Raw genomic sequence first — 22,110 nt, 5'->3', positions numbered from 1 at the left:
ACAGAACAGCAGCCCGGCTGGATCAGGCCCAAGGCCTATCTAGTCCAGCATCCTGTTTCACACAGTGGCCCAACAGATGCCTCTAGGGAGCCCACAGGCAAGAGGTGAGGGCATGCCTCTCTCCTGCTGTTTTTCCCCTGCAACTGGTATTCAGAGGCATCCTGCCTCTGAGGCTGGAGGTGGCCTATAGCCCTCAGACTAGTAGCCATTGATCAACCTCTCCTCCATTAAGTTATCCAAACCCCTCTTAAAGCCATCCAAACTAGTAGCCCACATCCCATCTTGTGGCAGAGAATTCCACAAGTTGATTATGCGTTGTGTGAAAAAGTACTTCCATTTGTTGGACCTAAATTTCTTGGCCCTGATCTGACCCTTGCAAGCTTTGCAAGCAGCACAAGAAGAGGAGGCTGCTGGAAACCTTTCCTTTCTGCCCACCCACCAGGCAGTTTCAAAGCTTGAAGAGGTTGGCTCTGAAAGAGGGCTGACCCTCTACACAGGCATGGCGCAAGGCAGCCTTTGGTGTCTTGCCCCAGGCACTGCAATACTTCTCACTGCTCCCGAGAACGTTTTGCTGGTCACTGCTGTGGTCAGTGAATTATTAGACACATTAATGACTAGGAGGGAGTATGGTGTAGTTTTTAATGTGCGTTCTGCCAGAGGTTTCTGAACTACAACTCCCAGCATCCCCAGGGACAATAAGTTGTGGCTGGGGATGCTGGGACTTGTAGTTCAGCGACAACTGGCAAACCCCACATGAAGAACCACTGAGAGTGTGTTGGACTAGGACTGGGGAGACCCAAGTTCAAATCTCCATTAGTCATGAAACTCAGTGGGCAACTCTAGGCTAGTCATTTCGGCTAACCTACCTCACAGGGTTGTTGTGAGGATAAACATAACCATGCCCACCACTCTGGGCTCCTTGGAGGAAGAATGGGTTACAAATGTTAAATAAAATAAGTTGAAAATCCTACACAGGGCCTGGGGTGTGAAATGGGGCTTGTGATTCATTTGTTGGGAAGCATCAGCAATCCTAGGGAGAGTCCAGCTCCCCCTTCAAAAAAGAGAAGGCTCAGTAGTCAGATATTTTAGAGGGGATGGCAGGTTCTATCAAACACTGGAATGAAGGGGAAATTTGATGCATCTCTCCCCTGGCAAAACTGTTTTGCCTGTACCACAGCTTTTAGTAATGCAGCTACTGCCATCTAGAGGCTATTTATTTATTTTATTTTACATTTTGTATCCCGCTCTTCCTCCGAGGAGCCGATGGACACATACACACACACGGACAGACAGAATGCTGAGTGATCTCATAAGCTTACTTTCTTTAAGGCAATTAGACAGAAATGATGCTACTTTTTGTTTTTAATGACAAAACAAACCAGTTTTTCAGAACTTAATATTTAACCAAACGGTTACACGCTAGATGGAAGAATTCACTCTGCTATTTTTTCCAATGCCTCCATATCCTCAGGATCAAGGCGCTTGATGGTAGTCTCTGAAAGAGAAAGAGGGAGCGATTTTCTGTCTTTTTTTTTTTTTTTGGAGAAAGGCACCACACAGCAGAGAGGAGGGGCTGATGCCGAGCTCTAGATTCCCCTCGTTCCAGCCCAGCCTCCCTATCCCTAATGGGCTAGCTTTCCAGGTTCAGGGAAATTCTTATATGGGGGACCTTCAAATGTGCATTCCCCTACCTGCTATTCTGGAGTGGTACAATCCAGAAAAAGGTGTACAACATGCTTTCCCTCTGCACCTGAATCACTCCAGACTCTCACTTACTGGTTCAGTTACTTCCTAAACATCTAACTTTATTTTGATACCAACAGAGAGTAACACAAATGCGATTCTGCACTCTATTTTTTATTTATATACTGCTTTCCATCATCAACAACAACAACAACAAAAGTTCTCAAAGCAGTTTACACAGGAAACATATAAAAAATAAGATGGTTTCAAAGTGAGATATATGCAGGGGTGAAGAAATGTTGGCCAGTTTATCAGGCAGAAAAAATTCTTTACTCGTCAAGCTACTGACGAGTACATTGCTCATCAGGACTTTTTTTCCACTTGTCAGGCATCATTTTTCACTCGTCACAGACTAGTAGACTAGTGGATTTCTGCAGCCCTGGATATACGGACAGCAGGTATTTTCAACCAGCTTCAAACCTATTCCCGTAAGCACACTTCCCAGCAAGTACCTGGTTAGTTTTCAAGATGCAAAGCCTAACTTTTCAATCTAATATGGCGATAGTGTACTCACTGAAGTAGTCTTGAATCGCCAACAGGAGTGGCAAGTTATGCTTTTCGACCATGTTGAAAGCGAGGCCTTTCTTCCCGAAGCGGCCCGCCCGGCCGATGCGGTGCAGATACGTCTCAAAGTCGGCAAAATGGTCCATATTGGTCGGCAGGCTGAAGTTGACCACGATGGTGACTTGCATGACGTCGATGCCTGCCAGCAGGGCACAAACAAGGCGGTTACTTCTGACAGCACGCTGCCAGCATCCGATTCTTTCACTTGCCCAGAATGGTACCTCGAGCGCAGACGTTGGTTGTGATCAGGACTTTGTCTTTCCCGTCGCGGAACTTCTGGATCACCTCTGCCCGCTCCTCCACTGTCAGCTCCCCGCTCAAGAGGGCGACTTGGTGCCCGTCACTTGACATTGCCCAGGATAGCCACTTGGCGTTCTTACGGGTCTGTCAGAGGAATACAGGAAACCAGATATTTATTGACTTACGTTCCTAGAAGGCCCTCCATCCCAAGATCCCAGGGTGGTGAACAACAAATTAGAAACAAGTGATAAAACAATCATAAAGTTGTTTATTAAAAATACAGGACAAGTCACAGCTGGCTACCAACATCAAGGGAAACAGAGGAGAGCTCCTCCTTAAACCAGGGGTGCCCAACGGGGGGAAGGAGCAGTGTTCCTTCTAACGGGGATTCTCAGATGATGTTGACTACAACTCCCAGAATCCCCAGCTGCAATGGCTTTGCTTGGGGATTATGGGAGTTGTAGTCCACAACATCTGGGAATCCCTGTTCCGAGAGACGACTGGGCACGAGTACCTTAGGGTACTGGGAGGGCTCCCAGGGGGTACTGAGACCCCTGCTAACTGAGCAAAGAGGCCCCTTTTAAAGTGGTGGTCCTCTTCTATTTAGCAAGGGGAAAGTAGGCAGACTGCCACAAGATGTGGTGACAGACAACAGCCTGGATGGCTTGAAGAGGGGTTTGGATAACTTCACGGAGGAGAGGTTTATCATCGGCTACTAGTCAGAGGGCTGTGGGCCACCTCCAGCCTCAAAGGCAGGATGCCTCTGCGTACCAGTTGCCGGGGAGTAACAACAGGAGAGAGGAAATGCCCTCAACTCCTGCCTGTGGCTTCTAGTGGCATCTGGTGGGCCACTGTGGGAAACAGGATGCTGGACTAGATGGGCCTTGGGCCTGATCCAGCAGGGCTGTTCTTATATTCTTAACTGTTCCTATCTAGCCCTGCACAGCATCCCTCCGGTGTTTGACACTGGACTGTGAGCCCTTTGGGGACAGGGAGCCATATTCAGTTACTGTTTTTCTTTGTAAGCCGCTTTGAGAATTTTTGTTGGAAAGAGGCATATAATTATCCGCAGTGGAAGTAGCCGGAGCCCTCCCCTAGCCCACGCTGCAGACAGACTATTTCTTCCCTATCGGAGGATCCCTGGCTTGACGCCATCATGTCTGGGGCAGAAGGGGAGGGAGGAGGGTGAAGACCCTTGTTCTCCGTTTCCCGATTGGCTGGCTACGTGCTGAAGCTCAGTGTTAGCACGGAGTACTCCTGCTAAAATTAATGGGATAAATAAACTCGCTGGGCAGCCCTGCCTTACAGCAGGGCTGCTCAACTTTGGCCCTCAGAGTCAACCTACAATTTCCATAATTGGCCTGCAATTCCCACAATCCCTGGCTATTGACTGCTGTGGCTGGGGATTAGGGGAGCTGTGGTCCAAAAACACCCAGAGGGCCAAAGTTAAGCAGCCCTGCTAACGCAAGGGACTGGCAAGAATAATCCCCAAGAGGGGAAAGCACCCAAGGCTAGACGGTCCCTCCTTGGCTACCTTGTTGTTGCCTTATAACAGGGCTGCACAATTTCGGCCCTCTGGCTGCATCTAGACTACAGCTCCCACCATTCCCGGCCACAGTGGCCAATAGTCAGGGATGATGGGAGTTGTAGTCTCAGCAGCAATAGGGACAAAGTCATGCAGCTCTGCCTTGAACTATGTGGGGGATTCTTCCCCATCTGCCCAAGATCCTGAGCTCTCCCCTGCCCCCGCCATTCCGCTCCAGTCTGGGCTCTCGAATAGCTCTTGGCCGCTTCCCAGCGGGATGCCAGCCGCACGCTGCGCTTTATACCTGGCAGAAGATGATGGCCTGGCCGATCGTGATGCTGCCGTAGACGTTGCACAGGGCTTTGTATTTCGCTTCGTTGTTCTCGCACTCAAAGTAGTACTGCCGGAGGTTGTGCAGGGTCAGCTCCTCGCGGCGGAGGGTGATGATGTTGGGGTCGGGGATGATCTGCTGGGCAAACTGCAGCACCGGCTCCGCGAAGGTGGCCGAGAAGAGCAGCATTTGACACGTGGGTGGCAGAGCCCTGGAAGAGAAGGACGGCGGCCCCCCTGCATGGGGCTAATTCTACACTGGCACACCTTTTATACTGTAGAGCGGGGGGTGGGTGGGCAGGCGACCTGGGCTCTCCAGCAGCGGTTGAACTACAACTCCCATCAGGATGGGATGATGGGAGTTGTAGTAGGCAACAGCTGGAAAGCCCAGGCTGCCTACTCCAGTTACAGATGAAGGAATTCTCTCCATCTGCCCCAAGGCGACCAGGTCACAAGGGAGTCCTAGCACAAATCCAGACTCCAAATTTGGGAGCCAGGCAATGGACACTTTTGACAAAATTACGGGACTTAGTGGCGGGGAGGGGGGGAGATATTATTATTATTATTTATTCAATTTCTATACCGCCCTTCCAAAAATGGCTCACGGCGTTTTACAATAGGCTTCTCTTTCTCCCCTTGACAAGCTTAGAACAGAATCAGGGCCGCCGGGGACAAATAAGGATTTTAAATAAGTCTGTCTCTGAATACCCTAGTCAAGACACCACAGTCAAATTTCTAGGCACCATGGCTCCCTGGCATCTGGGATCTGTGAAGCCTCGGCTTAGAGAGTTTTTTCCCTACTTGCTTGGTTCACTCCAACCACTAAAACGATATTCTGCACTCTCCATCACTGGATATGGGGCCGCTGCTCAGTAGCGGAGAATCTGCTTTGCATGCCGAGGGTCCCAAGTTCGCTCCCTGGCAGCATCTCCGGGTAGGGATAGGACTCCTATCCCTGAAACTCCTGCCTGAAACCTTGGAGAGCCGCTGCCAGTCAGTGAAGACAATACTGAGCCAGATAGTCTGATTCAGTAGATGGCAGCTCCCTGTGATATACGTATTTGCAAAAATAAAGCCCAGTGGAACCAACATCTCTTACACAAATGAGAAAAGTAGTATATGCATATGCATCTTTGAGAAGAAAAAACACAACCTAAAATTTCAGAGAATTTTCTAAAATGGCAGGAGAGTATATCTGAAGGGATTTCTTTTCCTCTATGTCCCAATATAGAGTAGCTCCCCACTCGTCCTGCAAATCAACTGAAAATGTTCTAGCTGCATATACATGATTAAAAAACCCTTCCTAGCTGCTCACTAGTAGTGAGCCGATTTAGAAAAGTATTATAGGGCTGTTAGACCATCATCACCGAAATTAACAGGCCTCGAGTTAGGCACAACTAAACTTGTGTCTCCTTAATTTCAGTAGTCACAACTAACTTTCTTTGGGTACAAGACAGAATTTCCCGCAAGAAACAAATCTCTTCATCCTTTCCGGACATGTTTACCTCTGAATCCGGACACTCTGGTCTGAGAAATTCTGTTTATCAATCATGACATCTGCTTCGTCCAGCACAAAAACCTGCATCTTATTCATATCCAGCAATTTCATTTTGAAGCACCAATCTAAGACAGTCCCTGGGGTCCCAATTATTATCTGTTCTTCTATTACAGTCCCTCTTGGAACTGAGAGAGGGGGGGAGAGGGAGGGAGAGAGAGAAAGAGATTATCTTTCCTATGGCCAAGTCCACAGCAAAGGCCATATACAGAAGTCTGCAGACTGATGAAATTAAGTAGTTTGGACCGCAAGCAGCTTCTGCTCTAGTCAATCTCATTCCTAAACATTAAGAACATAATTCTTGGGAAAGGTAGCCTTGTACTGCTTTTCTCTTTTCTTTTAAACTCAGAAGAACAGAGTTTCTGAAGTGAACTCAGGTGCTGGCAGGAATGTGCTACTTGTCATGGACACTGGCCAATAGGCAGCTGTGACATTCCCACCAAAATGTACTTGTCTCTTGCAGCCATGCTCACCACAGTTCCAAGACTCCTTTTTGACTTTTCCAAGCTATACAAGAAGTGCTACTGAAAAAGGCAAATTGATTTGACTGGAAGCTATGGTGGCACACAGAAGACAATGGGACAAAGAACAGCTGCAAAACTTGCTTTATGAAAAGCTCTTATCTGTACGCAATCGTACAAATGGTTTTCAGCAGTCTGCTTAATTTATTCTTCATTTAACAGTTGGCTTCTAAACCTCAAACAGGTAATGGTGGCTTCTAATTTCAATAATATTTCCATGGTTTAATTGCTCTGGGGCAATATTTTCAAGACATTTATACCTCCTCTTAAAAAAATAAATAAATCCCAAATTACATTTGCTAATTGTTCAAGATTTGTTGACCAGCTACCTCTGTCCCTTGATGTACTGCTTTTAAAAAAAAAATTACCACAGCTTTAGTCTCATTGGTTCTTAGTTTCCAATACTGTATTGGCTTTTATGGTTTATTATTTTGGCCACTGTGGCTGTTTTCTTTTTCAGCTGCAGAGCGTGTAATCTTTTGATGAACTGCAGCATAAGAGTGTGACTTAATAAGACGATATAGTGGCAATGATATACACACACTCCCCTTCTCCAGACAAGAATTAAGACCTCTTTTAATGTGTAAATAAAACAAATAAAAGCAAAGATCTTACAAACTCGAGCAAATGCGTTTCAGTGTTAAAACATCATTGTCAATGCTCTATCTCAAACAGCTGGTGACTCTTAAGAGTAAATACAGCAACTGAGGCCAAATAACCAGTCCAAGGATAGGGGAGAGGAGGAGATGACTCTACAGGACAACTTTTAACCCCTTTGTAGCCCGATAAATTTCATTGCCTCTTATTTGGCTTCAGTTGCTGTATTTACTCTTAAGAGTCTCCAGCTGTTTGAGATAGACCATTGACAACGATGCTTTAACACTGAAACATGTTTGCTCGAGTTTGTAAGAACTTTTAAATTTGTTTTATCCACACTTTAAGAAGTCTTCAATCTTGTTTGAATGTGTCTTAAAATAAAATAAGCACAAAACAAAACCTTCAAAGCCCTAGGCGGACAGGGACCGGGCACACAGCCTTTCCCTCTATGCGCCATTCAACACTGCAGGTCCCCAGTGTTTGGAGGGGGCTTGCCCACCTGGGCTAGGAGTGGTGCGAGCTGTCCTCGAACAGCAGCTCCGGGGCCAAAGCCAAGCAGCCCTGCTCTAACACAAGGGCTGACACAATCAGGCATCAGAACAAATACAGCCCCATAAATGAAGGGAAAAGAAACTCTTACTTCTGTTTCCTCTAACAGCGTATGCAACCTTGACGTGGACGCAAAACCTGCCCATTTTCTCCACCACATGTCCAGTTTGCATGGCCAGTTCATAGGTGGGAGAAAGACAGAGGCACTTGAGGGGAAGATGACAAAAGGCGGAGTGAAACAAAGCCAGAGCCAGTTTCCACATACATTTGTTGAGTCTTCAAAGGGCAAGGCAATCACAGAACCTTATTCTGCCGATCCTACCTGTGGAAATCTGCCTTCGGGGTGCACTCTGCTGAGCATAGCCAGCACAAAAGCCGCCGTTTTGCCTGTCCCCGACTGACTTTGTGCGATAAGATTTTGGGGCCTGAAACACAGAATCAAGTTGCAGTTGGCAATACCGCATTTACCTGAATCCAAGACTAGGGTGTTTTCCAAGTTCTTTGATGCCGGCCATGATTTCTAAGGATCAGTAACTGCACAGTTGTTTACATGCAATTTTGCATGTCGCGCAACAACATGCAACCTGGATGGCTTTAAGAAGGGTTTGCATAACTTCATGGAGGAGAAGTCTATCAAGGGCTATTAGTCGGAGGGCTATGGGACACCTCCAGCCTCAAAGGCAGGATGCAGCTGAATACCAGTTGCAGGGGAGTAACAGCAGGAGAGAGGGCATGCCCTCAACTCCCGCCTGTGGCTTCCAGCGGCATCTGATGGGCCACTGTGCGAAACAGGCTGCTGGATTAGATGGGCCTTGGGCCTGATCTAGCAGGGCTATTCTTATGTTCTTATGCAATTACACAAAGGTTACATTGCAAGTGTTAGAGAGCTTGGAGCGGAGATTCTTTTTATCTACCCCAGCTTCAGCAGAAGTTCACAGGTAAGGGAGCACAGCTACTTCATATTGTCTGGAGACGTAGAGCTAAACGTTCTAAATCAAGGAGTTTATTTTGGAAATCCATGATGGACATAGAGAAGGCCTACATATCTTGCTGCTAACTACATACAGGAAGAAGGGGAGAGAGAAGAAGGAGGTCTCTCTCTCCAGGTGAGAGAATGAAACTTGAGACTATCTGTCTAAAGAAGGGCAATCGGAGAAAGCACGGTCAGAGAGGGAATGCCCTTACTGGCCGTCTCCATCCCGAATGCCCCTAGGGGTCAATAGGGTTGCTGGTGCTGAGAGTCGATGCCATCAGGAGCTGCATCTCCAACAGCAAATTGCACATAACAGGGCACAGTATGTTAGCCCAGCAGAAAGAGAGTCCTTCCAGACTGAAGTAGCCCTTCTATGCCAATGTGAGAGGGATTCCTATATCTACAAAAAACCCAAACTAGTCTGATTGCTAGTAAAATGCAGCAACAGACATTAGCTTAGGGTTGCCATATTCTGGCCTTCCACATCTGGGTGCCTAATTTGCATATTATGTAAATTTCTATTTATTTATTTATTTATTTATTTAACATATTTCTATACCGCCCAAAACTTACATCTCTGGGAGGTTTACAACAAAATAAAAACAGAAAGTAAAAACATTAGCTAAAACAAAAACAAAACGTTTAAAATATTATAACAATTTAATTTTTTAAAGAATATTTTAAAACAGCATTAAAAACCATTAAAACAATATTAATTAAAAGCCTCGGTGAACAGATGCGTCTTTAAAGACTTTTTAAAAGCTGGCAGAGATGGGGAGGCTCTTATTTCACTAGGGAGCGCATTCCAAAGCCTCAGGGCAGCAGCGGAGAAGGCCCGTCCCTGAGTGGCCACCAGACGAGCCGGTGGCAAATGCAGACGGACCTCTCCTGATGATCTCAGTGGGCGGTGGGGTTCATGCCGAAGATGTTCTCTTAAATACCCAGGGCCCAAGCTGTTTAGGGCTTTATAGGTTATAACTAACACCTTGTATTTTGTCCGGAAACATTTCGGCAGCCAGTGTAACTCCTTCAATACAGGAGTCTCTTATACGGTCTCTCCGAGATGACCCAGAGACCAACCTGGCTGCCGCATTCTGGACCAACTGTAGTTTCCGGACTACATACAAGGGCAGCCCCACATAAAGCGCATTACAGTAATCTAGTCTGGAGGTTACCAGCAGATGTACCACTGTTTTGAGGCCGTTCACCTCAAGAAACAGACGCAGCTGGCGTATCAGCTGAAGCTGACAGAAGGCACTTCTGGCCACCACCTCAACCTGGCAAACCAGGGAGAGGCTTGGATCCAGAAGCACCCCTAGACTGTGTAACTGTTCCTTCTGGGATTGATTGATTGATTGACTGAAACCAAACTAGCTTAACGGTTCACTGAAGAATATGGAGTTGATACAAGTGTACTCAGCATGGGGAAACCATACAATCGACACCTTCAATTTATTTTGAATGCAACTCACGGGTCAGCTAACATCATTGGAAGTGCCGTTTCCTGTATCTTGGAGGGTCTGTTAAAACCCATGGTGTAAATTCCCTGCAGGAGTTCTTTCTTTCTGTGAAAATAAGAAAAGTTGTCGTTTTTCAGGCAAGCCACTCAGATGCTTCCGATGCCTCTGTTGTGGAATTCGGAAGAAGAACTTGAAGGTTTTCTGATCTCCAAGTGCTCTGGAAGCCTTAGGCAAGTGTGACACAACCCCCAGAACTTTTGAGAATCAGAGCCATTGCTACCACTGGGATTTCTGTATGGAACAATTTGATCAACCCCTTCTACGAAGACGACACAGGAACTCTTCCCCACTTGAAGACAAGAAATCAAGTGCGAAACATGGCTTTTGTTAACGGCTAGAGAGATGGATTTTGTTTTGCACACATGGCCCAGTTGCTATATTAACAAGGAAATAATTTCTCCTAGAGCAGCCTGACAGCTGTCTCCATCTTGCCTTACGGCACAGGATCCTAGCTGGAATCATCAGAAAATATCTGGTGCACCCCTGGGATGCATTCACCTTAGTATGTCCCAGTTCCATCTGCTCCCTGTTTCTGGCTTATTGCACATTATTCATGGGGGTTCCATTCCGCTGAGGGTGGGGGGAGGCAGACAGCAAATCTGTGGATGATGGAGCATTAGGGCTATGGGGGTAGTTAGGTTCCTGGACTGTCCAAAATAATTGAAAATCGGCCAAAAACCGTCCCCCCCCGTTTTCCCCCAAATGACCCCCCGATCACACCCAAATGACCCCGAAAAGTGCCATACCGTGCTGCAGAGTTGCCAAAAACCTCTGGTTTCGCCTGTTTTGTTTTTTAATAAATGAGCCATAAAATGGCTCCCGAACACAAAAGTGGCAGCCAAAAATGACCTCGGAGGCCATTTCTGTGGGTTTAGCCCTCTTCCCCCCGCCCCCGCGTATATCGAGATCGGGTGGCAATTACCCGACCACGGATACACAAAACCACAAGTGCGAGACCTGCGATTAATGAGGTCCTCCTGTATAGCCATTTGTGAACGAAATGTATGTACTGTAATTCCAGTTACTCACAAATGCAGTTCTTCAAACACCTTTACAGAGAACAGTGGTGATCTGGGGTCGCGCTGGAGAATCTCTACGTGATGGTGGGATTCCACCAGACTTGACTGTATTAACTTGTTCAAGAGGGAGGTTTCAGCTAAAGGCACTGAGTTACGGGAAGAAAAACACATCATCAGCCACCTTCTACTTCATATGACGTACCTGACTCTTTTAAAAAAGCAAACAAACAAACCTGTATAATAATCCGTTGACTACATGCATAAGAATAAACATCCCCAGCCACAGTGACCAACAGTCAGGAATTATGGAAACAATAGTCGAACATCTGCAGGAGGGTCAAAGTTGAGCAGCCTTGAGCTAGAATGCAAGAACAGCTCTGCTGGATCAGGCCCAAGGCCTATCGGGTCCAGCATCCTGTTTCACGCAGAGGTCCACCAGATGCCTCTGAGAAGCCCACAGGTAAGAGGCGAGGGCCTGCCCTTTCTCCTGCTGTTGGTCCCCTGCAAGTGGTATTCAGAGGCATCGTGCCTCTGAGGCTGGAGGTGGCCTATGGCCACCAGACTAGTAGCCACTGACATGAACTGTGCATGAACTGACTTCCCTGTCCAGCCATGTGGTTCCTCCCCTCTCAAAACTTTCTATGGGGATGTGGCTGCTGTGGCACAGTAGTAGAGCATCTGCCTTGCATGCAGAAGGTCCCAGGTTCAATCCCTGGAAGCTCCTCCAGGTAGGGCTGGGAAAGATCCCTGCCTGAAATTCGGGAGAAACTGCTGCCAGTCAGTGCAGACAATACTGAGCTAGATGGACCAAGGATCTGAGTCAGTTTGGCAGCTTCCTATATTTATTTGAACTTGGGATCATCCTGTATCTCCAGGAGAGCATCTGCTTGCATGCAGAAAGTTCCAGGTTCAATCCTTTGGAACTCTAGGTAGGGCTGGAAAAGACTCCTGCCTGAATCCTTGGAGGGCTGCTGCCGGTCAGTGTGGACAATACAGCGCTAGATGGACCAATGGTCTGACTCTGTACAAGGCAGCTTCCTCTGTGCCTATGTTCTGTCTGATCAGCCCCGGCCTGCAGCCTGATGGGATACAACCCAGACACAGATTTTCCACCTCAGTGATTGACCATAAGAGCAGCCCTGCTGGATCAGCCTTGGCCTAAGTAACATCTGCAGTTATCAGCAAGCCTACCTCGGTCTTCTTGCTCCTCCTCCTTACAGCTGTTCATCGCCACATTGTTGTTCATCCCTTGTTCACATTTTCGCCCTTAAAAAAGTTTTCAGAACATTTAGCTGTGAATATCCAAAGTCAACCGTGCAAAGCAGCTTTAGAACGAGGGCCCCACAGATTATACAGAGAGGGATAATCCCAAATTAGGATCATAGGAAGCTGCCATATACTGAGTCAGACCTTTGGTCTTTCTAGCTCAGTATTGTCTTCACAGACTGGCAGCGGCTTCTCCAAGGTTCCAGGCAGGAATCTCTCTCAGGCCTATCTTGGAGATGCTACCAGGGAGGGAATTTGGAACTTCTGGCTCTTCCCAGAGTGGCTCCATCCCCTGAGGGGAATATCTTACAGTGCTCACACTTCTAGTCTCCCTTTCATATGCAACCAGGGTGGACCCTGCTTAGCTAAGGAGACAAGTCATGCTTGCTACCACAAGACCAGCTCTCCTCTCCTCTTGCAGCTTGGTCCTCTAACTAGCCTGGGGAAATGACATGCAAGGTAATTCTAAATAAGAGAAATATAGAATTAGGAGAGAAAAGCAAAAAGTGCTCCCGAAAGACTTCACAAGACTGATCAGATTGACATGCTGGACTCTTGTGTTGAAGAGGGGGAAGAAATAAGGCAGGAGAGAATCAAAGGGGCCGGGGGAGGAGGTGAATACAGTGAGGAAGTCTCCCAGTGAAGAACAATAGAGCCAGTGTGGTGTAGTGGCTAGAGTGCTGGACTCGGACCGGGGAGACCCGAGTTCAAATCCGCATTCAGCCATGATGCTTGCTGGGTGACTCTGGGCCAGTCACTTCTCTCTCAGCCTAACCTACTTCACAGGGTTGTTGTGAGGAGAAACGCAAGTATGTAGTACACCGCTCTGGGCTCCTTGGAGGAAGAGCGGGACAAAAATGTAAAATAATAATAATAATAACAACAATAATAACAACAACAACAACAACAACAATATAGATGGAAATGATTCAAGCAGATAATACCAATGCAATGTGGAGACAGCCACAGGAATGTGAAAGGTAAAGAAGGGAGAGTGCTGTAGCCAGCGGGAGCAAGGAGAGGGCTGGGCTAGGGCTGACTCGGCCCTACAAAATGTGATGTGCCCTCCAAACAAATAAGTATGTGCTCCAGGTAGAGTTGCCATGCCCCCCGAAATTCTGGGTTTCGCCTGGATTTTAAGCATCTCACCCGGATTGCTTCGCCCACCCAGATTCTCCCAGATTTCAGCTTTCCAAAAAAATAAAATAAAATAAAAAGCTAAGCTTCAGTCCTATGACATGCAGTCCCTATTCTGCTCAGAAATTATTTTCAAGCCAGTTTACACAATATGCAAATTAGGCCCCCCAGATTTAGAAAGCTAAGATATGGCAACCCGAGCTTCAGACCATAAGCTGTAGTGTCTGACCCCACTTACGTTTTTGTCCCCATCACAAACATTTTAAATAAATTGTACTCCCCCCACAAACTCCCCAAACCCATAGGCTGGCTATTTATTTATTCATCACATTTTCATAACACCTGACGTGTACATCTCTAGGCGGTGTACAAAATTTAATATATTTAAAAGTCAACACAGACTATAATGCACACAATAAATACAACAGCACAGAGCAGTTATTCAAACAAATGAAAAGTTAGAATAGCCAAGGCTCCCCTTACCTGAAGTAGAGTAAGATTCCTGCAGATTCCTGAGAGTCTTCCAGAAGGATGGTTTGCCCAGCTGGAAGAAGAAAGGGACACAAACACGGTTACAAATGTGATCAGGCGCTTTTGATAAGACTTTAGGTTGGGGTGGGCCAGGGGCTGATAAGATCAGACATATTTTTAAGAAAGTATTGTGAAGGCAAACTGTGGAGAACATAGGAAGGAGAGGGCAAGGAGGAAAATATTTAAAAGGTAAAGTGTGCCATCAAGTTGATTTCAACTCCTGGTGCCCACAGAGCCCTGTGGTTTTCTTTGGTAGAATACCAGAGGGGTTTACCATTGTCTCCTCCCGTGCAGTGTGAGATGATGCCTTTCAGCATCTTCCTGCCCGATATAGTACCAGCGGGGATTCAAACCGGCAACCTTCTGCTTGTTCGTCAAGCATTTCCCCGCTGCGCCACTTAAGGTGGCTCCATTTAAAAGGTACAGGCAGGTAGCAAGAGAGAGAACTGGCCATGTGTCAGCAAGCATAAATTGTCCCCTTTGCTAAGCAAGGTTCGCCTTGGTTTGCATTTGCATGGGAGACATGTGAATTAGGGATGTGCACACAATATTTGCGTTCCGTTCCAAGCTCGGAAGGGAAAACACAGAACAACCGGTCTAGCCGCTTATTCCAACAAAACGAGCTCGGGACACTCAAAACATCCCAAGCGTCATTTTGGATTCCAAAATGCAGTCGCAGTAGCCAGAAGAGCACCATTTTGGAGTACAAAATGGCACTCAGAACTCTCAAAAAAAATTCTGATTCAGAATAGGGTGGTTCCATTACGAGCTCAGAACAGGCTTGAAGGCCGTTATGTTCCGATGCTCAAAACAGCCCGTTTCGAATCGAAACATTCCAACTGTGTAACATTCTGCACATCCCTAATGTGAGTGCTGTAAGATATTCCCCTTAGAGGATGGTGCCATAGCTCAGTGGTAGAACATTTGTTTGCATGCCAAAGATCCCAGGTTCAATCCCCAGCAAGGGCTGGGAGAGTCTCCCACCTGCAACCTTGCAAAGCCACTACCAGTCAGTGTAGACAATACTGAACTATTTATTATTTATTTAAGGAGAAACTGCAAGAAACGTAGAAACACCAAATAAAGAAGAAACAGTGCAATTCTGGGGGAAATTATGGGACAATCCAATAGATTATAATAAAAAAGCAGGCTGGATGAAAGAGGTCAAAAAATGTAACCAAAAAATGCAAGATCTAATAACAACACCAGAATTAATAAGTGAAAGAGCAAAGAAAATTAAAAATTGGACTGCGCCAGGCGACGATGAACTGCAGGGCTTTTGGCTTAAACACCTAACAAGCCTTCATAAACAACTATCAAAACAGTTCAATCACATTTTGCAAGGCGGTGATGTTGAACAATGGCTAACAACTGGGAAAACTCATCTCATAATGAAAGACCCAGCAAAAGGTGCAGTTCCAAGTAATTATAGACCGATAACCTGCCTGCCAGCCATGTTCAAATTATTAACTGGAATAAGTGATGCAACACTTATTAAATAAGAAAAACAGAAGGAATAGAACTGCCCAATGGAAGCAAGATCAAGAACCTGGAAGAGAAAGAACCTTACAAATACTTGGGCATTCTCCAGGCTAATAACATTGCACACACTGAAGTTAAAAGAAAAATTGGAAGTGAATACATCAGGAGAGTTAGAAAAATCCTAAAGTCCAAACTCAATGGCGGGAACACCATACAAGCCATAAACAACTGGGCTATACCTGTTATCAGATACACTGCAGGAATAATAGACTGGACCCAGGCAGAGCTAGAGATGCTCGATAGTAAAACCAGGAAAATAATGACCATCAATCATGCTCTTCACCCCCGCAGTGATGTAGATAGGCTATACCTCCCTCGCAGCTCAGGTGGAAGAGGAATGCTGCAAGTCCATCAAACAGTAGAGGAGGAGAAAAGAGGCCTTGAAGAATATATCTAGGACAGTGAAGAAGATGCATTTCAAATGGTCAATAACGCGAAACTATTCAACACCAATGAAAGAAAGCAGGCCTACAAGAAAGAACAAGTCAAGAACCGAGCAGAAAAATGGAAAAACAAGCCCCTGCATGGTCAATATTTGCACAATATAAGTGGAAAATCAGACATCACCAAGACCTGGCAATGGCTTAAGAAAGGCAACTTGAAGAAAGAAACAGAGGGTTTAATACTGGCTGCGCAAGAACAGGCACTAAGAACAAATGCAATAAGAGCAAAAGTAGAAAAATAAACAACAAACAGCAAGTGCCGCCTTTGTAAAGAAGCAGATGAAACAGTGGACCACCTAATCAGCTGTTGTAAAATGATCACACAGATTGACTACAAACAAAGGCATGACAAGGTAGCAGGGATGATACACTGGAACATCTGCAAAAAATACAAGCTTCCTGTAGCCAAAAATTGGTGGGACCATAAAATTGAAAAAGTTGAAGAAAATGAAGATGTAAAAATATTATGGGACTTCTGACTACAAACAGACAAACATCTGCCACACAATACACCAGATATAACTGTAGTCAAGAAGAAAGAAAAACAAGTCAAAATAATCGACATAGCAATACCAGGGGATAGCAGAATAGAAGAAAAAGAAATGGAAAAAATCACCAAATACAAAGATCTACAAATTGAAATTGAAAGGCTATGGCAGAAAAAGACCAAAATAATCCCAGTGGTAATTGACGCCCTGGGTGCAGTTCCAAAAGACCTTGAAGAGCACCTCAACACCATCGGGGCCACAGAAATCACCATCAGCCAATTACAAAAAGCAGCTTTACTGGGAACAGCCTATATGCTGCGACGATATCTATAATAACCAACAGTATTGATGATAAAATTCTGGTATCCCAGGTCCTTGGGAAGGACTCGATGTCTGGATAAAACAAACCAGTCAATAACACCTGTCTGACTGTGTAAAATAATAATAATTTTTTAAAAAACTAGATGGACCAAAGTTCTGTCTCGGTATAAGAGAGCTTTCTACATTGGAGAAGCTGAGAAGTTAGTTGTGCAACAGAGAGTCTGAATTAGTGAGTTTAGAGTTTAATTCTCCCACAGGTAGAAGACATACAAATAAAAAGAATAAGAAAATAAGGGGAGATAAGTAAGAGCCACATATGATTTGATGTTAATAACCTTGTTTGCTCTGTGTGGGGCCTGATCAGGTTAAAGATTACTGGAGGTAGGGGAAATTAAACCTCTCCCCCAATATCACAGCAGTGTTCCCTCTAACAGGGATTCCCAGAAGTTGTTGACTACAGCTCCCATAATCCCCATGCAAAAGCAATGCAACGAAACCGTTAGAGGGAACACTGCACCACAGTCCCAGCAAATATTACCCTCTACCCCAGGCCTGCACAACGTAAGGCCCGGCGCCCAGATCTGACCCGCAGTGACTTTTTTACTGGTCCCCAGGTCAGAATATCCTGCAGTATCATAGGAACTCGAAATGATCTTACAGCACCATCCTATGCATGTACTTAGCAGTAGATCCCACAGCATACCCAGTGAGGCTTACTTCCCAGTAAGCATGCCTAGGATTGCAGTCTGAAAGTGACAATAAGTTGATGAGAGGACAGGAGAGCACCTTTATTTGGGGCTGCCATGCACCCCAGGTGGCAAGGATAAGGCCTATTTTCTGGCCAATATCCTTGTATAAAAATTATGGATCCATTAACCGCTCTGGGGGTGTGTGACAAATAACTAAAACTGCTTTAACTTTTTAAGTAATAATTGTAGTGTAATAATTAATGTGCTGAAAACTGTCCTCGGCCCCCACCCACCCAGTCATGGCCCAGAACATTTGAGTTCTGCACCCTTGCCCTACCCTGATGCTGCTATTCATCCCAGGAGGGAACATGGAAAGCTGCCATATACGGAGTCAGACTACTGGCCAATCTAGCTCAGTCTTCTCTACACTGACAGGCAGCAGCTCTCCAAGGTTTCAGACAGGAGTCTTTCCCATCCCTACCTGGAGACAGACGCCAGAGATGGAACCTGCCATACAGACTATTTACCAACAGCTTTTAAGCAGGATATGGCCAACTGGAACCTCCAGGTTCAGTGGCAGGAAACCCAGGAAGATCACAAGCTAGCCATAAAGGCAACGGGGGCCCTTCTTAACAGATCACAAGCTCCAATTTAGCCCCAGCTGGAAACAAAGTCTTAAGACTGCGTGCAGAAATAGCAAAGACTGCCACTAAGCTTGTGCAGAGTGCCCTCTCCTAGGGGCTTATCTGTTACACAGGCTCTGGGTTTTAATTTGTTTTTGAAATTAAGTACTGGAAAGGAGCAATATGAAATAGAAGGGAAAGGATCCGAAATAGAAAGAATGAGGATCGAAGGGAGTGAGCACTAGAAGATTACACACTTCAAAGACTGCACACCCACAACTAGGGTGGGGCCGCCCCCCATTTTTATTTTATTAATAGCAATTTCTATCTGCCCTCTCTAATTCTTAATTAATGAATGCTGCTTGCACGATGGGGGCCAGATAAGCTGCTCCCCCTACTTTTTTGGCGTCCCCCCCCCAAACATTTAGGGTGGCTACAGGGCTGGGGGCTAAGGCGGCCCTCTCAAGGCGCTAGTCCCTCGCGCCTCCCTTACATCTGAAGGCCGGCAAGCATCAACAGCGTCCCCCGCAGAGCTGACTTCTAGCCCCCTCCCCATGCGGCTACGCGGCCTCGGCCACATCTCGCCCAGCCGCTCTGCCCGCCCTGAAACCGCCCAAGGAGGCCCGTCGTGGTTCGCGTCGAGAGAGCACGAGGGCCGCTGCAACCGCCGACTCAAACAGCGGCGGACAGAGCAAAGGGAGAAGTGCGCAATGCGCATGTGCCCCCGGGTTCCTTTCGGAGTAGCCTGCGTGCGGGGGTTTCCATGGAGACGCGGTGAATGGAGGGTCTAGTTGCGTGGCCAGGCGGCTCTTTGATCCCAGAACGTTCTAGAACGTTGCCCCTTCTTTTTTTGGCAGGGAGCAGCGGATCACGTGCCTTCCCACACTCTGTGGACATTGACTCGCCAGTAAGCGCCACAGGCACCATTGGGTTCTTCTTTACTACTTCCGAGTAAACAAGCCTAGGGGTTAGTTGCAGACGTTGCCCTGATAGCCAGGCAGGAATACTCACGAGTCGGCCCGTTGAAGTTAATGGGACAAGTTCATCATGCTAAAGATTCCTCTGCATGGTTCAGAATAATTCAGAAACTCTGGAGTAGTCGGAAACTCGCTCTGTGCTTTGTGAGATTCTAGCTAGACGTAATGAAGGTTTCATTTATCTGTTTTATTAAACGTTTTTTATCCCGATATTCTTATGCTCAAAATGGCATACGTCAGATTAAAACAAAATGTCTTTAAAATGCAAAAGCAATAGTAATAAGGCGGAGGCGGAGAGATATATTAAAACAAAAGCAGGCTTAAAGTATTGCCCCGCGGTGGCTTTTGGGGTTTGTATTTTAATGGAGCAATATGGCTACTTATCATGTAAATAATAATCTGGGAATGAGGACTCTGAACGATTTTCAAGACACATGGGACAGGGTTCCTAAAGAAGCACCAAATAATATGAAGCCTTGCTTTAAAAAAAAGTGTGTGTGTGTGTTGACGTTAAACACAATCATTACCAAGTAGCTTCTTCTCATTCATAGGGAGCTGCTGTCTACTGAGTTCCTTGGTTCAACTGATTTGGATTAGACAAATTCATGGAAGATAGAGCTATCAATGTGATTATCCATGCGACCTAAATGGAACCTCCCTATTTAGAGGCAGTATATCTATCTCGGGACGGGATGCCCAATGCAGACGACTAACAATGCAAGATGTGGCCATCACCTTGACGCCCTGCTTGTGCCCTCTTTGAGGCATCTACTTTGCTGCTGTCGGGACGGGAGCAGAACGCTGAAGGGCTAGATCGTCTGATCCTGCAAAGCAGCTCCATCCTTTAAGAGTGAGTGTTCCTGACCCGGTGGTCACTTCCTAGGACTACATTTCCCACAAGTCTTCGTTCGTGCCTTCCGAGGGCAGAAAGTTTAGGTCACTTCCTGTGCGGAATTAAACCAGAGAGCCGTATGTCTGCCAGCGGGGCCTTTTTTCGCTTGTACCAACGTCTGCGAAGAAGCTGCCGGAGAGGTATGATCACTCCACGTGCTTGAGAATGAAGGTGGTTGATGCAGGCTGCCAATGTATCGCCCCCGCCACTTTCGGCCCCTTAGGAAACAAATTTACTGAGTCTTTAGCGGGTTAGAGCTGAGCTGGTGGCGGCACGTGAAACCGGCTTCCTCACGGTGGGTAGCCCTGAGTCAACCTCCTTGGAACCTGGTTGCTTTCAATTCAGTGCACGCGTACTTGGGAGTAAGCCCCAGTGTAAACCTTACTTCTGAGTAACCGTGCCGTGGAAAGTAGTCCCACTGCGCAATTTCATTCCGACTATAAACGTGCATGGGGCCAGGTTGTGAAGCTTCCGTTCAGTTTGTTGGGCAGATGGGTCCGTTAGCCTATGCCTCTGTTGTAAAACAGAGGTGGGCAACCTTCACTCACCATATGCTGAACTGCAACTCCGCATCATCCCCCATAGCTTACCTTACAGCCGGGCTACACAACTCCAGCGTTGCTTGGACTACAACTCCTACCATCCCCGATTATTGGCCTCTGTGGCTGAGGATGCAAGTGTAGTTTCACGAAAACTGGCGAGTAAAGGTTGCCTGCTCCTGTTGTTAAGGCTATCAAGTGTGCCTCTTTCATTAAAGCAGGGTTTCTTAACCTTGGGTCCCCAGATGATGATGGACTACAAGGCCCATCATCCCCAGTCAAAATGGCCATGGCTGGGGATCAGTGGCCCCTTCTGGGCAGCAATATCAAGGCACTGTGTGTGCACATGCATTGAGTGGAACCTTACAAACTCAACCTGAGCGGGATCTAAAATGAACTGAGCAGACATCAGAAAACTTGTGAGCGTGCATGTGCCTTGGAACAGTGCTGGGGATGATGGGAGTTGTAGTCCAACATAATCGGGCAACCGAAAGTTAAAAAAATCCTGCATTTTTTTTTAAAAAAAACTCATTTATGGACCTAGGACATGCTTGTTGGTTGGTTTTCTGGTCTGGGAAGGCTTCCAGAATAATTACTGGACCAGCTACAGAGGGGTGTGGGGGAGCATCCAAATCCTTGTTTCTTCCTGGATTAAAGTAGTTTTTAAGCTAATAATGATACAGAGAATTTATCACACTACCTGAGTTCACAGAGTGTTTCACAGCTTTGTCTTTTGTCATCCTCAGGGCTGGATGTCAGCCCTCCAGTGCTGCTGGACTACAACTCCCATCTTCCCCAGCCACAATGGCCAATAGGGATGATAGAAGTTGTACTCCAAGATCTGTGGTGCTGAAGTTATGTAGCCCTGCTGCAAATTAAGTTATCCATAGTGCACCTGGGAAGCTGAGGCTTATGGCAGAGGCAAAATGTAAACTGGCAAGTCCCAACAGATAGTCCACTCTCTTTGCCACAGGGTGGTCTGAGGCACCAAGAAACCAATTCAGATGTATTAAGTGCAACAAACTTGGTCTCGCCTCACTTTTCAGTAGTTTGGTACTGGGAGTTAAGGTGGTCTGAATTACTGCAGCAGTCATGGAAGAGCTCTTTCAAGGCATGTCCTTGATAACCTCGATTATTTACATTACGGGCAGACTCTCAGGACACGTTTAACTAGTGACTTCAATTGTGCAGAACTTTGGTAGAGTAGTACACAAATCTTATATCCCAATTTTGGTTGAGGAGTATATCCCAACTTGTATTTATTTGTTTTAAGAGTAATGCCCATAGTCTGACAATGATTTGGGAAAGACAAATGTGTTCTCAAGTCAGTCGAGCTAAATGTGGGGGAAGCAGCTTCATCCACTAGGTGCCACAACCATATGACCAACACAACTGATAATCTTACTTCTCCATGCACATTAAGAGTATACCTCTCTTCCCTTTCCCCGACACCCCGTTTTTACATTATGACTCATGGAGGACAGGCCTACCAATGGCTACTAGTCTTGATGCCTATAGACTGCCTC

At 46.3% G+C, this 22,110-nt stretch overlaps 2 protein-coding genes across 7 annotated transcripts in view; one reads left to right on the top strand and one right to left on the bottom strand.

Annotated features, from left to right (window-relative positions):
- Nucleotides 1–1,344: 1,344 nt before the first annotated feature.
- Nucleotides 1,345–19,206, bottom strand: DDX25 (DEAD-box helicase 25). Of its 2 annotated transcripts, none has more exons than XM_053269424.1 (12): nt 19,188–19,206; nt 14,023–14,083; nt 12,328–12,402; nt 11,147–11,282; nt 10,070–10,162; nt 7,947–8,049; nt 7,716–7,830; nt 5,908–6,085; nt 4,377–4,614; nt 2,529–2,691; nt 2,258–2,446; nt 1,345–1,495 (listed from the first exon to the last, which is right to left on the bottom strand). In XM_053269424.1, the coding sequence occupies exons 3-12, from the start codon at nt 12,380–12,382 to the stop codon at nt 1,434–1,436; spliced, it is 1,332 nt and encodes a 443-aa protein (XP_053125399.1). In that variant the 5' UTR covers nt 12,383–12,402; nt 14,023–14,083; nt 19,188–19,206; the 3' UTR covers nt 1,345–1,433. The 2 variants fall into 2 exon arrangements, with proteins under 2 accessions (XP_053125399.1, XP_053125398.1); XM_053269423.1 differs by lacking the exon at nt 19,188–19,206 and adding an exon at nt 18,670–18,909.
- PUS3 (pseudouridine synthase 3) overlaps nt 18,936–22,110 on the top strand; it is a 9,189-nt gene continuing 6,014 nt past the window's right edge. The window contains exons 1-2 of one of the 5 annotated variants that reach the window (XM_053269426.1): nt 18,936–19,083; nt 19,705–20,003. Coding sequence is in view for 1 of the 5 variants with exons in the window: in XM_053269425.1 (XP_053125400.1) it covers nt 20,125–20,185 (61 nt within the window). In the remaining 4 variants the exon portion in view is untranslated. The other 4 variants (XM_053269429.1, XM_053269425.1, XM_053269430.1 and 1 more) reach the window with 4 other exon arrangements.

Source organism: Hemicordylus capensis, chromosome 8 (assembly GCF_027244095.1).
Source record: "Hemicordylus capensis ecotype Gifberg chromosome 8, rHemCap1.1.pri, whole genome shotgun sequence".
NCBI classification, from domain to species: domain Eukaryota; kingdom Metazoa; phylum Chordata; class Lepidosauria; order Squamata; family Cordylidae; genus Hemicordylus; species Hemicordylus capensis.
Note: the sequence above shows the minus strand (reverse complement) of the source record. Positions and strands in the feature narration are given on the sequence as shown.